Source organism: Rhincodon typus, chromosome 21 (assembly GCF_021869965.1).
Source record: "Rhincodon typus isolate 14 chromosome 21, sRhiTyp1.1, whole genome shotgun sequence".
In the NCBI taxonomy this organism is placed as follows: domain Eukaryota; kingdom Metazoa; phylum Chordata; class Chondrichthyes; order Orectolobiformes; family Rhincodontidae; genus Rhincodon; species Rhincodon typus.
Genome location: NC_063352.1, coordinates 29,572,372 through 29,588,064, shown reverse-complemented (window position 1 = coordinate 29,588,064; position 15,693 = coordinate 29,572,372). Strand labels below are relative to the sequence as shown.

General features: G+C 40.8%; 1 protein-coding gene across 2 annotated transcripts in view; it reads left to right on the top strand.

Annotated features, from left to right (window-relative positions):
• Positions 1 to 9,046, top strand: part of flii (FLII actin remodeling protein) — a 68,282-nt gene extending 59,236 nt beyond the window's left edge. For both annotated transcript variants that reach the window (XM_048609303.1, XM_048609302.1), the window contains exons 24-30: positions 310 to 464; positions 2,858 to 2,918; positions 4,428 to 4,556; positions 5,887 to 5,993; positions 6,566 to 6,671; positions 7,754 to 7,819; positions 8,176 to 9,046. In XM_048609303.1, the coding sequence (XP_048465260.1) occupies positions 310 to 464; positions 2,858 to 2,918; positions 4,428 to 4,556; positions 5,887 to 5,993; positions 6,566 to 6,671; positions 7,754 to 7,819; positions 8,176 to 8,310 (759 nt within the window). In that variant the 3' untranslated portion in view covers positions 8,311 to 9,046. The remainder of the gene's footprint in view (positions 1 to 309; positions 465 to 2,857; positions 2,919 to 4,427; positions 4,557 to 5,886; positions 5,994 to 6,565; positions 6,672 to 7,753; positions 7,820 to 8,175) is intronic.
• The last annotated feature ends 6,647 nt before the right edge of the window (positions 9,047 to 15,693 follow it).

The following is a 15,693-nucleotide window of genomic DNA, read 5'->3' as shown; positions in this document are numbered from 1 at the left end:
CTCTGATGCTGCTTGGCCTGCTGTGTTCATCCAGCTCTACACCTTGTTATCTCAGATTCTCCAGCATCTGCAGTTCCTACTATCTCTGAAACAATGATAACTATAAGTTTGTATGTAGCTATATGGCTTCAGTTAAAGTATTGTGCCCACCCTCCTGCCTTATTTCAAGATCTGAAGAAAAGAAGGACCAGAGTCCGACGTGTTGCTGCTGGAACCATGCCGGTATGTAGTGGGAATGTTGTGTAGGAGCTTGAAAATGCAAGGGAGTAAAGAGAAATTAAATGAGATGGATTAATTTTTGTCTGTCAGGTGGTGCGGATGACCCAGCAGCAGGAGAACCTGAAGTTCCTTTCTCATTTCAAAAGGAAATTCATTATTCACAAAGGGAAGAGAAAGGCCCCAGAGAACGGTCTGCAACCCAGCCTCTACCACATCCGCACCAACGGCAGTGCCCTCTGCTCCAGGTGAGGCTTTGCAAACCCAACGTTGATATAACATCGTTCCTTTCCCCTTTAATCTCCTCACATTACTCCAGCTCTGCTCAGATGGATAAGTGACTAACTGATACCCAGGTTATCTCATTACTTGTTTCTGGGATGCTTGTGAGATTATCTCCTCCTCCAGTTGCTGCAGTCCATGTGGTGAAGGTACTTCCAACAAGTGTTAGGTGTATAATTTCATAAATTAACTCGGTGACAAGGAAAAAACAATGATAGATATCTGATGGATCTGGATTTTTTTGTGATTTGTTGTAGAACTGAATGTTGATTAGTTTTCTATGCACCTGTTTCTCCTCTTTTAATGATCAAGATCACAGGGAGATAAGTTCTGGTGAAGCAAACATTGTGACTTAGTGCAGTACATATACTAGGTTGTAAAACACTGTGGCCGCACGCTGGTAGAGGAGACTGAGACAGAGTGAGTAACTGGAAATTTAGGTCAACATGGGAATTTGCTGGTAAATCACTTGCTAGTTTAATTATAAAGTAAAAGTCAGAATCCAACCTACAACAAATAACATTTAAAGGAAGTTAAAATAGTGTAGTTAAACAGACGATTGCTTGTTAGGAGCAGTTATCTATCAAACATGAAATTCCTTACCTGAATTACGTGTCAATTACTCTATCAGGAAGTTAAGAATAACAAATGACTCATCCAAGCTCTGTGTATAAGAAAGTCTTGTTCAAAGCACAGGGTCAGGGTGAAGGACCCTCTGCCAGAGTGACATGGAGATAGTGAGTAACTGGGAATTTTTGGGTCAATGAGGGAATTCTGGGCAGAGGGAATACGTAGTGTTTTACTCCGAGAAATAAAGCCTCCAGAACAAGAAGTAAGCAGGAAAGAAAATAAGGTGCCAATCAAGAGGCCTGAGACCAACAACGGAAAGGGTGCAGAGAAAGTAGATGATTGGTAAGCAAGTTTGGTCAGTGTTTCCAGTATTTAATGTACAAAGTTGGGTATAGAGTTTGTTTTTAAGTCTGTAGACGTTTTTCACTATGAAAATTCAACAATTTCTCAAAAGAGAAAGTCCATACTTATTCTAAGCATGACAAGTAGTTTTTGGTTATGAGTGACAACTCAGAAAGGCCAAGTGGAGTGTACATCCTGCAGTGTATGTGTAAAGACATAGATTTGCTACATATCTCAGACAAGCAAATCTGCAGGAACTGTCCTGCGCACACACCCCCTGTTGTTAGTCACTAACAGTCCCCATTAACAACTACTCACCCTCCCATCCTGATCATTAGCAACTCCTTTGTCTGTCCAACTGTCTTTCTCTCTCTTTGGGCTCTATCCTATTGTTTAATCCCTACCCCACCCACCTCCCTGTTTTCTGCATATAAACTGACATTTTCCCAGCCACCATCAGTTCTGAGGAAGGGTCACCGGATCCGAAACTTCAACTCTGTTTTCTCCTCCACAGATGCTGCCAGACCTGCTGAGCTTTTCCAGCAACTTTGTTTTTGTTCCTGCAGGAACTGTCGTTGGCTGCAAAAGCTTGAGCTCAGTGTTTCGGAACTTGCAATGTGATAGCCACAGCTCGCATCTGTGAGGCAGAGCATTGGATGGCATGTGTAGGGATTTGTAAGTGTACAGGAGAGAGGGAATGGGTCACGATTAGGAAAAGATTAGAGGGATATGGGCCAAACGCAGGCAAGTGGGACTAGTTTAGTTTGGGAAATTTGATTGGCATGGATGAGTTGGACCAAAGGGTCTGTTCCCGTGCTGTGTGACTATAGGTCTGAGATGACAAGAAATTTGTTTACTCTGTGTGGTGAACTTTTGAAATTCTCTATGAGAGCTTAAGGTAGAGATGGATAGATTTCTGATCACTAGCGGTATGTAGGGGATGGGGTGAGTAAAAGGTATTGAAATGTTTGACCAGCCATGATCATATCGAATGGTGAGGCAGGGTTGATGAGCTGAATGGCCTACTACTGTTCCTGTGTTCCTCAGAGGTTGGAGTTTGGTGCCCCCTGCTACTTTATTCTGCAAAATGTTCTGTTTTGAATGGTTCTTAACTGTTGTTACTGCTTTTGTTGTTGCTGCTTCATCCCAGTAAGCAGGGACTGTTCAATCATATTTTTGATTTCTGCATTAGAATATCAAGAGAGTTTGAGGGTCAGGAGATGAGTCACTAATCCAGCTCCCAGCCTGTGGCCTGCTCTTGTAGCTATAGTTAGTGCGAAATTTAAAAAATTGTAACTTATCTAATTTTTTACTTGAGGTATGTCCGGCAAAAGTACCAGGAGCAAGTTGTGCAATTACCTTATTGTTACGTTTAAAGTTGGGTGGTGATGCACAGACAAAGATAATGTAGACATCCTATATTTTTAAAATAATCTGTTACTTGCAGGTGTATCCAGATCAACACAGATTCCAGTATGTTGAACTCTGAGTTTTGTTACATCCTCAAGGTAATGCTCAAGTATTACGAACAAACTAAAAGTTAAATTGTATTGGATCTTTGTGTGTATGGTGTAGCTGCTGGCTAATAATCTTTGTTTATATAGCTCCTTTAAAGAAACAAAGTAACCTAAGTCACTTGAACCTGTAGAAGACAAAATTTTACGAAGTTGCAAGATATTGGGATAAATGGTTAAAAGAACTTTGGGGAGAAACTTAAGAGCTCATGGTCTTGACAGCTGAAGATCTGGTCACTGATGCTTGAACAATTACAATCGGGCTTGTAAAGATGACAAAATTAGAGAAGCACAGGTATCATAAGACAACTTGTGAGCAACCTCCTGTTAGCTTCTGGGTTGTTGCATGGCTGTATGTTCGTGCAGCCTACAGAGAATAAGACCGTGCGATTAAGGACATGGGCAGTTGTCAAGTCTGTGGAAGGTAAACGCTGAGTGTAGCCTATAATGCATTAGAATCAGAATACAATTTTCTCAAGGAGATATTAAGAACTGCCAATGCTGGAGTCGGAGAAGTGTGGAGGTTGAGGAACACAGCAGGCCAGGCAGCATCAGAGGAGCAGGAAAGTTGACGTGTCGGGTCAGGACCCTTCTTCAGAACCTGGCTAACTGCCTCCATTATCCGGGACTATCATAGTTGGAAATACTTGGTGATAGCTCAGGAAACCTATCCCAAAGTCAAAACTAGCACCCTGCTGTAAACAGTCCAAGTTTGTTTCAGACAGTTGGCAAAGAGATGGATAGATTAGTCAACATTAGAACTAGTTAACAGAATTTGGAGTGGGAACCAAAGACAATGTAATTTTATCCTTATTAAAACTGGATGTCAAATAAGCAATCTGATGATTTAGAGGAAGTAAAAGAGATGAGGCAAGTAAAGAAGAGAGTAATGGTTTCAAGATTGGGAAACCACAAGGATAACCGAGATATACAAAGATCGACAAGTCCAAGTGCTAGCTTAACTCTGTAAATGTCAATACACAGCTGATGAATACTCATCAGGGTGGCTAAGACAGCTCCAAGGACCAAAAGGGAGAGAAAATGTTGAATGGAACAGAAGAATAGGATGCTGAATAATAAATCTATGAAAAAAGCTCACTCTGATAAAAATGAAAGGAAATGGAGTCGAGTATAAATCCATAGAATCTGCATTTTTATGTCGAGTGTCCGTCAATCTCGGTGTGTGTGTGGTTGCTGTCATGTTATCACACCAGAGGAATCCTTACTCTTGACAGGTGTCAGAAGGTTTTATGTGGATTTGTACTAAAATTTAAATAATAAATTTCTAAAGGTAGTTCTGCTAGGTGCAGTTGATTTCAGCTGAACTGTAGTTGGGATATATGTTATCCTCCATTACCAGATTAGAGTCAGGTTCATGTTTTCATTTCTTGGTAACTCCTGCTGGAAAATGTATGTGATTAAAACTTGTTTTTAAGGGTCTGAGGTTAAAGGTTTGTCTGTACAAGTTTGCATGCTTGTTTGCTAACTATTCTGCTCCCTTAGGTGCCTTTTGAGAGTATTGATAATCAAGGAATTGTCTACACCTGGGTCGGACGTGCAGCAGACCCAGATGAGGCCAAACTTGCTGAAGATATCATGAATAATATGTTTGACGAAACATACAGCAAACAGGTAACCAATTGTTGAGACTTCCAAATCAGAAGAACTAGAAAACTTGATTTACTCCTTTATTTTCCGATTTGAAAAGTCATTTCTTTTGTTTTTTGATGCAATTAACGGTTATGGTGAGATGAAAATGAGACCAGAAGTCATTTTTCTTGAGCCTATGGTGCAAGTGCAAATGCAAATGTGTGTTGCATCATGTTGTTCTCCTTAACTTTTCACAGCTGGGTGGGTGATGGCTTGTTAAGGACATTTTTTATTCTCCTCGCTCCAGTCTCTTTTCTTGAACCTAGGACTTTTGGTACCTCTTTTTTTTTTTTAAAATTGACTTAGAGGACATGGGCATTGCTGGCTGATCAGTGTTTATTGCCCCTCTCTAGTTGCTTTTCAGTAGGTGATGGTGAGCTGCCTTCTCGAACAGCTGCAGTTCACCTGCTCTGGGTCGACCCACAATGCTTTTGGGTCAGTGCCTGCAGGGGAAATGAGGTTTCTTGTCTAGTCCCTTGACTGTCTCCCTAACTCTAAGCTTATTTTCCCTGCACCTGTCTGACACTCCTGCAGTCTCTCTCCCTGTAACCCTGGAGCAGACTTGTCACTGCTTTCTGTGAAGGCCCCCAAGTGAATAATACAACTCACATTTGCACAGCTTGCGGCCACTCTAACGTGAGGTAATTTCTTTCCCATATTTGGTGATAAGTTATTTAGTTGGATTGAAGCAGTGTCTAATTGCAGAATCTTCCAGTCATCTGTGTATTTGAAGTCCTGGTGATGGATTGCATAGGACCCTAGATGGCAGCAGGCTGTCAGTTGGTCCAGTGTAGTCTAAATTGTTTTGGAACAAACACTTTTTTTTAGTTCAGAGAGGGGCCAAACCATTAATTCCAATCACTGTGGATCTTTTTCAAGTGTATACTTGACAACTCGAATGAAGTTTGAGAAACAAGTTATTAATTTTACTTTATTAAAAGTTTTAAAAAAAAAACCTAGAGCTGGCTGACTGCCCCCATTATCAGGGACCATCATAGTTGGGGGTGGGCAAAATGGACTTTTGCAGTAAGCAAGTAATTACTGTTTAGAGATCCTGTTTTCATGGAACAAGAAATCTAGCACAATATTTTTCCACGTACTGTACTGTAGGGCTAAGTTTTAAACAACACGTAATGCCCTGAGCTGGGACAGTGTGACATCCTAGTCTGAGGCCAATACAGAATTTGCACTGTAGTTGCTGCAGCTGATTTATGGCTGTACAGTTTTCTGCACTCACCTTCCACTGCTGTTCTGGAAGCTACATATTCTATCACTGGCCACTGCCTACAGGTAATCTGATGTGTTATTTTAGGTGATAAATGAGGGAGAGGAACCTGAGAACTTCTTCTGGGTTGGAATAGGTGGAGAGAAGCAATATGATGAAGATGCAGAATACATGAAGCACTCAAGACTTTTTAGGTATGTGGGGCAGATTGGAACATGTAGAATAATGGTTTGTGTACCTGTATGTTTACTTTAGATTGGCCATATACTGTATGATATGGTGCTGTGCTTGATAATTGAAAATATATTTTCAGGTTAGTAGAGTTTGGGTTGGTCATTTTTTTTTTTTATAAATTGAAGGAATCCTTTTCAAATTATTTTGTCTGATTCTGCCTATCCCCAACTAAATTATAACACTAGAATGCTTCTATACTTGTGCAAACCTGTAGGTTGGTGCTCTTTTAATTTAATTACTGGAAGCTTATTTTAGCTCAGCCTACGTAACTCTCAAAACTAGCCTTGATAACCTGGTCTCTGATGCTCTACCTACACTCTCCATAGGCACTCAAGTGCTGCACGAGTGGCAGTTATGCTTCCCTCTGGCTCACACCAAGTCTAATTTTAGCAGTTAAACATTCAACTATGGTGTAGCCATTGTGAAGACTGACTCCAGTTTGAGAAACACAAACTTGATTTCTAGGTGGAGTTCCAAAGCAGTTATTTACTAATGTAATGTATTATTTATCCTTTTTTTTTAAAAAATAAAGGTGTTCCAATGAGAAGGGATATTTCTCTGTGTCTGAGAAGTGCTCAGACTTCTGTCAGGATGATCTTGCAGATGATGACATCATGCTGCTTGACAATGGAAAAGAGGTTAGTGCTTACAACAGAAAAACTGTGGCAGGCAAAGCAGGACAGTGGTACTAAACACTGGAATTTGAAGCTGGTGCACTACATTTGAGGTTGAGACTGAGACACCCCAACTGTAGCCATGAAGTGGGCATCAGCCATCTTGACCAAGTGTGGGTAGTTTACTAAGAGTTGAACCTGGAGGCAACCTCCTTTTATGTGGGACACAGCCCTGCATAGAGCTGTGGCATCCCTATTTTGAGCCACAGAGGCAAATTCCAAAAGTCACCCATCTATTCTTGGCCATGGATCTTCAGGAACAGCATACACACTTTAATTCCAAGGTGTCAATACTGTAATACTCCATAGTATTGTAGAACCCTTACATTGCAGATAGAGGCCATTTGGTCCATCAAGTCTGCACCAATCCCCCCATTTACCATAGTTAAGCCATCTAGCCTGCACATCCCCCAAATACTGCAGGGCAATTTAGGATAGCTAATCAACTTTACCTGCACGTTTTGGAACTGTGGGCTGGAACCAGAGCACCTTGCGGAAACACATGCAGACATGGGGAAGAACATGCAAACTGATCACCCAGGGCCGGATTTGAACCTGGGTCCCTATGAGGTAGCAGTGCTGAACACTTGCTGACCCACTGGTCACTGACTCAGCCACACAGCAGATATGGTCAGTAAAGGTGCAAGTAGTTCATTAATTTATTCAAACATAGAAATCAAAATTTCTATATTCGTGTATAAATTTAAATATTTTGTGAAGCTGAGCTGAATTATAAAGTCATTAAGTAAATATATACTCGGAGGGAGTCTCACATACAGTTTTTTGTTCATGCCCTAAGCGGCTGTGCTATTGTCAGTTAATGGTGTTGCTTCAAACCATGTTAGAAAGTAAACTTGTCAGCAAGAATGGTCTTGCTGTTACCATCGTGCTTGAATAGGTTAAAATTGCTTTAACTCACTATAGGTCATGCCTACAATATTGTTCTGAAATGTTCAGGTCAGAATAAGAAACAAGCTGGAACTGCTTGCTGTATCTAATTACAGTTTCCTTCCTCAGTAATTATGTGAACATGTTTTTTTTTCCAGGTTTACATGTGGGTAGGAACACAGACCAGTCAGGTGGAGATCAAATTGAGCCTTAAAGCTTGCCAGGTAAATATCAAACTTTTTGAAAAAATAACAAAAAGGAAAAGTTGGTGATCTATCCAGCCTGTCATAAACAGTTCCCTTGTATACTACGTTGGATGGTTTTAAGTACTGAGGGTACAGCTTATTGGGGTGAAAAAAGTCAACTAACCTATTTTAGGGTAGGTAGCAGAAGGGCAAAACTAGAAAGTCTAGGTAGTTAGGCACACTAGCCCTGAATTTCTTCTAATGCCCCTTTTTGTAGACGTTTACTATTCAATCTAGAATCAACATCCACAATTGCTCCCCTTTAAGATGTATCTAATTACTGGATGACGTCTAATTTACTTGTTAATTTGGAGTTTTATTTCTTTGCTTTTTAGGTTTACATCCAACACATGAGAGCCAAAGACAGTGAGCACCCACGCAAACTACGGCTGGTCCGGAAAGGGAATGAGCCCCATAATTTCACACGTTGCTTCCATGCTTGGGGTACCTTTAAAAAACCACTTGCTTAGGATACGCAAACACCAATCATGCCACAATGAGCGATTGTCTTTATTTCCAACCCTTGACTTTTATATATAAAAGTTAGGATGAACCGAGGGGAGATCTTCTGAGAAGCTTTTCACAAAAACTTTGCTGTGCTCCCTAAAGGCACATTATTTCATGTCAATAAGTCATTGCAGTGAAGACTTGCTGATTCACCCAAAGTCTTTGAGTTCTTTATGTCAATGATGAGGGGATGAATAAAGCTTGTGATTGCAAGATTAGGGATGGGCTGGTATGGAGTTCCATATGCTGCATGATTGGGTCAATAGTCTTCCTTTAAATAGTAATCTGCTGTCACAGTGACCTTGCTGTGCCAGGTCCGTGTATGTAATTATGGCTGCACTTCAAGAAAGATAAGCTGTGGATTTAATGTTTACAGACTATTCTATGAAGAAGTTGTAGGCCTAGTAAGGGAGCCTCCTCAGCTCCTCCTGATTGAGGAAAGACTATTTAAACAATACCCTCAAGACCTGGCACTGAGTGAAAGTGATATTTTTTTAAAGCTATTTTCTTGTTTGGGTAATTGGTGCCAAATTTAAAGTCGTACCTAATGAGGTCAAATATCTCAATTTGATCCATGCCCAAGCTTGCTGTCAGTGACAACTGCTGTTGTTTGTAAAGTTACATAAATGCACTGCACTGTTAATGTTATGAATGCTCAGCATCTTGACTGTAGATTATAAAAAGGTGTGAATAAGCAAATGCAAGGTGTGATTAATGCTGTTTCTTAAAAAAATATAAATGGGGAGAAAGGTGTTTACACAAGTCTGCATAATTTTGTTTAAGTTCCCAGGGCAGGTAGTTACCTGTACTTCTTTAAAAAAAAAACTATACAGGCATTCAAGGTAATGCCTTCCTAATAAACCAAGTCAATTCAAAGCAAATAAGATTCTGCCCCACTTTTAACATGTGAACTTGGCACTTCTAGAATGTGCTGATTGCTAAGGACTAAAGGGAGCCAAATTGAGACATACCAAATCATTTCTATTTTGCTGTTCAAAAAAATAATGAACATCAGTATTATTTACATCTTATTAGGAACACAGTAGGTAGGTTCTGGCAGTAATAAAAGCATTGGAGGAAGCAACCAGTAGATAGTGGTTCAGTCTATTTATCTGAATAGGCCAGCAGCAACAGAACTAAATAGAATAGAGTTCGGGGAGACTGTAGAAAAGGCATTACAAATATTATTTAAAAACCCAAAAGAACTGCAGATACGAGAAACCGGAAACAAAGAAATATCTTGAAACTGAGCAGGTCTGGCAGTTTCTGTGGCGAGAATTCAGTTAATATTTTGGGTCCAGGGACCTTTCTTCAGAACTGGTAGCTAGGACAATGTTTGCATTTTTTTTGGCAGAAGATAGAGTGGAGGTGAAGGGATAAAGGATAAAGAGTAAAACAATAGGTGGAGAGAGCCCAGAGAGAAGAGCAGTTGAGCAGATGGAGTGGATACTAATGGAACAGTTAGTGGCTAATAATGGACTGTGTAATAGTAGACCATGTGACAACAAAGCCTGGTGGGTTGGGTTGGGGTAAGGACATGGGAGGTGGTGTCTGAAGTCCTAAAATTGGAGTCAATTGTGAGTCCAGAAGGTTGTAAAGCAGAAAATGAGGTCTTTCAGCTTGTGCTGAAGCACTGCAGCAAGCCTGTTGGCCAGGGAATACAGCAGTGTGTTGAAGAGGCAGGCAACTGGAAGCTTGGTCTTTTTTGTGGACAGAACATTGAGTGCTCTATAAAGTGGACACCCAGTCTACACTTAGTTTCTGCAATGTAGGAGACCAAATATTCACCTGTGCTTAAATTTGTAAAATCTGTAACCAGCTTCTATGGGGTGTGTTTTATATAACAGGCCTAGTGCCAATGGTTCTTTAAGTACTGCGGCCCAGGGCTATGGGGCTTGGTATCAGACAATACACTAGATTGGAACCATTCAGCAGGTACAATTAATCAACGTCCATCATTTAGAACAAAAAATGAGGCTGGTGGGGGGTGATGTAGGAATGAGTAGTGGGGACAATGATCTTAAAATAATCAAGTGTTAGCACTAGGGAGCTAATCATAGGACTACAAACAAATAAAATAGAGAGGAGAGGTGTCCTGAGAAACTAGGAGCAGTGGTCATTTGCAGTTCATGCTTGAAGACTGAACAGGACTGGGAGCGTGCAGCAAGGTCACATCACTGAAGTCTGCTATCTCCCAGTGGGATATTAGAAAATAATCATATGGCCAGTCCTCAGGCTACTTGCATTTGAGGAAGAGCCAGTTGGAGCAGAAACAGTGTTAACAGGCAGCAGTGAGGACAGGCTTCTTGGTAAAAACCTGGTAAGAGAGTAAGTGGAAAAGCACCTGAACCGCAGCAGAATTTGACATGGTTGCTGAAAGTGACATCAGTACAAAGCAGTGAGTTGATTAGTACTTGTACAGATTAGCACTGTGTCAGAAAACAATAAGTGTGATGTTTCTTCCAAGTAGTGCAGTTAGAGACCAGCTACACCAGGTGGGGAAAGCAGATTGAAGGGAACAATTGTGGTAGGTAACTCAATAGTGAGGGGTACAGACATGCATTTCTGACTGCAGATGTTGCCTTCCAGGGACAGGATCAAGGATGTCGCTGAACAGCTACAGGGTATGCTGAAGGGGAAGAGCAGAGGTTATGGTTCTGTCATTGATACCAATGACATAGGTAGAGGAATGGGGTCTTGCAACAAGAATTTAGGGAGCTAGGTAGCATAGCAAAATGAAAGACTTAAGGTTATAATCTCTGGATTACTCCCAGTGCTACTGTGTATAGGAATTGGCAGATAGTGGGTGAATGTGTAGGAAGGTGGGCTTTAGTTTCTTGCATCACTGGTTTATTCTGGAGAAGGTGGAATCTATACGAGTCAAACAGGTTGTACCTGAACCATGAAAGAAACCAACATCCATGGAGGATGGTCAGGAATCCATGTTAGGACCACAACAATTCACTGTTGATAAATAAACAATCTGGATGAAGGAATGAGGGCATTGTTGCTAAGTTTGCAGATGACAAAAGTAGAGGAACAGGTAGTTGAGGCTGTAGAAGGACTTGGACATGCTAGACGATGGAACACTAAGTGGGAAAATGTGACATTGTCCTTTGGTAGTAAGAATATAGATGTAGACCACTTCCTATATGTGTAACAAATTCAGAAATCTGATGCACAATGGGACTAGGGAGTCCTAGTTCAAGACGCTCAAAATTAAGAAGCAGTTTTAGTTGGCAGTTAGGAAGTCAAATGCAACGTTAACATTCATTTCAGGAGGACTAGAATCCAAGAGCAGAGATGTACTGCAGAGGCTGTATAAGGCTCTGGTTAGACTGCATTTAGAATAGTCAGCAGTCTTGAGTCATTAAATGATCCTTTTAGAACTGAGATGAGGAAGAATCTGTTCAGGCAGAGAGTGGTGAATCTGTGGAATTCATTGTCATAGAAGGCTATGGAGGCCAAGTCATTGAGTGTATTTAAAACAGATAGGGTCCAGAGTAGTAAAAGAGATCAAAAAAAGTTACAGGAAGAAAGCAGGACAACAGGTGTGACAAACATACACCATAAATCAAATGGTGGAGTAGTCTTGAGCTAAACAGCCTAGTTCTGCTTCTATATCCTATAGTCTTTGCTATGGGCATTTATCCCAATCGCTGCCATAGGGGATGTACAATTGTTCGAGGAATCCCCCATGCCTGTAGAAGAAACATCAAATCAGACTTTCAGGTGGAGTCTATATAGTTAAGTTAAGGAGCTGGGCCAGGTTGGATCGCATTTATTTTAATGCAAGTAGCCTTAACAGTAAGGCAGATGAGTTGACGGTGCTAATTATCAAAAGGATGAGACATCATTGCATCATGGAGAGTTCGTTAAAGGAGGGGGTAGGGCTAAACAGTCCAACAGGCCAGGGTTGTTGTTTTTCTAAAAAAAAAATCAACCTATTCAGACATGTAACACATCAGGAGCAGGTAGGACTTGAACTGGACTTTCTGGCCCAGAGATAGGGATAGTACCATTGCACCACAAAAGCCCTACTATATAGATATTGCAATCTCTAAGATTCTAGGAGTGTAAAAGGAGGTAGTGTTGTAATATTGATCAAAGTCAATAACTACCATAAAAACAACGGAAGCCTTCCATCTTTACAAGGCTCCTCAACTGAGGGCATACAGGTGCAACACAAAACCAAAAATAAGGGAACATAAATTGTTGGGAAAGTGTACAGTAGACCCCAGTCTGGACAAGATAGAACACATTTATGCAATTTCCAAAATCTAAAACTAATATTTGGGAAATTGAAATCCCCTATTAACTGGGATAGACAAACTGAAAAGCTTAGAAGGGTTGAAATCCTAAGGTGTATCCAGTGGAGATTTTTAAGCCAGTATTTAGCAAGTCCTACAAGAGATGGAACAGTTTTCAGAAATGAAGCCAGGCATGTGGTAAAAGTATCAGTAGGACAGCATTTCAATGGTAGTGACCATAACCTATAGTAGTCATGGAAAAGGGGTTGTGTTTTGTGTTGTATGACAATAGTAAACCAGAAACTCAAAGGTTTTGAATTGGTGGGGAAGGCAGATTTTAAAGATACTAAGGCAGGATCTAGCCAAAGTGAACTGAATTCCTCCTTGGAGAAAATCTATGGTGGAGCAGTGGCAGTCTTTCAAAAAAAAAAAAAAAAAAATTGCATGGCCAAAGGTGAAGAGTGAAGTCAAAATTGCAGAGAACCCTAGATATGGATGATTCTACATGAACGTATAAACAAGGGAAACTTTTGTCGATAGCCAGGTCTCAGAACACCAAAAGCTGTAGAGATATACAAGTGCAGGGGGTTAAAATAATGAAGGTGAAAAGTACTGGTAAGTAAAAAGACAATCTTAGCATTAAGTATGATATGGGCAACAGAATAACATGGCGGGGTGGGGAGGGGAAGAAGCCAGAAAGAGAGCAGGAATCATATGGCAAATTGTCAATGCTCCCAGAAGTCGAGAGGTTTAAAAATGAGTTTTTGCATCTGTATTAATGTTGGAGAAAAACAGTGAAGGTATAGAAATTTGTAGAGGGGACAGTAATATACTTGGAATAAAATGGTAATTGAGAGGGGGCAGAGAGGGAGAGGTGGTGTTAGTCATTTTAGCAGTCTTGAATTTATTCAAGTCCAAGCCCAGATAGGATTTGTACCAATCTGCTATGGAACGCAAGCGAGGAGATTGCAGCGGCCAGACATACGATTTGGAAATCCTCTCTGGCTACAGGAGAGGTGCCAGGAGACAGAACAACTAAACGTGGTACTGTTAGTCAATAATGGTGGTAGGGGTAAACTAGAGAATTATAGGCCAGTCAGTCTCAACAGTGGAAGGGAAACTATTGGAAAAATTCTCAGACAAAATTAATCTCCATTTTAAAAAAAATGGCAAGGATTAATCAAGGTAGTTGGCACGGCTTTGTCAGGGTGATGGTGGAATTCTCTTAAGTATGATTGCATTTTTCCCAAACCAGTGACTTCGGTGTGTGGATGAGTATAGTGTAGCACACGTAGTCTGCATGAACTTGAGTAAGGCTTTGACAAGGTCTCAAATGGGAAGTTGATCAAGATGGTAAGAACCCATGGGATCTAGGGCAATTTTCAGAATTGACTTAGCAAGAACCACAGGGTGACAGTTGAAGGTTGATTTAATGAGTGGAAGCCTGTGTTCAGTGGCATACTGTTAAGAGTAGAATAGAATCCTTTACAGTGAAGAAGCAGACCATTCAGCCCATCAAGTCCACACTGACCCTCCAAATAGCATCTCACCCAAACCCACCCCATCCCATCCAACCTACACATGCCCGGAAACCACACGGAAATTTCGCATGGCCAATCCACCTAACCTGCTCATCTTGCACAGTCTTTGCACCCACAGGAAACCCATGCAGAAATGGGGAGAATGCATGGAGTATGTACAGAATATTAAACCTGGGTGCTTAATACTGAGAGGTAGCAATGCTAACCAGTGAGTCACCATGCCATATCATTGTTGTTTACATTAAATGATCAGACCTGAATATAGGCAATTTAGTCTGAGCTCACAGATGACAAATTGATGAGGTAAGTCCTCAGGAATAAAGCCTTAAAATACAGGATGATATGGACAGGAGGGGCAGAACAATCTGTAATCATTTGCCAATGAATCTATCCTGACAAGTACAAGGATGGGAACAGAACAAGTGGTTAAGGAGGCAGAAGATATTTGCCTTCAGCAGTTGAAGCACCGAATACAATAGCAGGAAGGTCGTGACAGAGCTGTATATAATATTAAGCCCATAGCTGGAGTAATGTCTGCCATTCTGGTCAATACCTAGGAACGGGGATGCTAATAGGATGTTGCCTGGGCTGGAACATTGCAGCTGTGAGACTAGATAAACAGAGGTTGTTTTCTTTAGAGAATGGTGACACAAATCTTAATTGTTTACAAAATTATGGAGGGGCATAGAGAGGGTTGATATGAAGAAATGTTTTCCCTCAATAGACAGACAAATAACCAGAGGACATCATTGATCTATTTTATTTGAAACTCAGTGCCCTGAAAGAGTGGTATAGGTGGGGACCATATTTTAGTAGTATTCATTCAGTCACATAGAACGTGCAGGAGGTTTAGTTCAGACAACATGCTCAAGGGCTTTTTTTCCTGTGCTGTGGATCTGAGTTATTCTACATTTTGGTAAATTAGTCAAAAAGACAATTAAATCACTTGACTTGGAAGTACTTTTTGGGGTCCTGGCTACTGGCGAGAGAGTAAAAGGGCACTTAATGTAGATTTTTAATATGATATTACAGTCACATGACCAAAACATCAGGGAATAGTGTGCTACAGGCAACTTTTGTTTCTTTAAAGAAAATTATGCTGGCTAAGCATAAATCAGTGGTCTCTAAAAATTTCAGCTTGTACTAATTACAGCCTAAGTTGCTGCCTTGCAACGAAATGTAAAAAAATATATCACACCTCCTCAGGCTTTGCTTTGGATCAAGAAACACCCAAAGTGAGACAATTAGAACAGACTTCACAAAATGAGGCTCTCTATCTCCAAGAAAAGGGATGAATGCAGGAGTTGGTTTTTGGCAGAACTCTTCAAATTCCTCTCTGAAGGTTATATTCCATTACAGTTATAGGCAGGCTGCCATTTTTTGAAGCAGCAGGCAAATTCTAAATCCTTCAAGAAAACAAAAAATAGGCACTGCACAGCACTTCTGCTACATTTCATTTCAACCTCTACAGCTTCACAGGGAGGCATTTAGAAGTAGTTTTATCTCTAATCTGTGGCTGTGGATTTAGGCCACCTACCAAACCTTCAGTGAACCA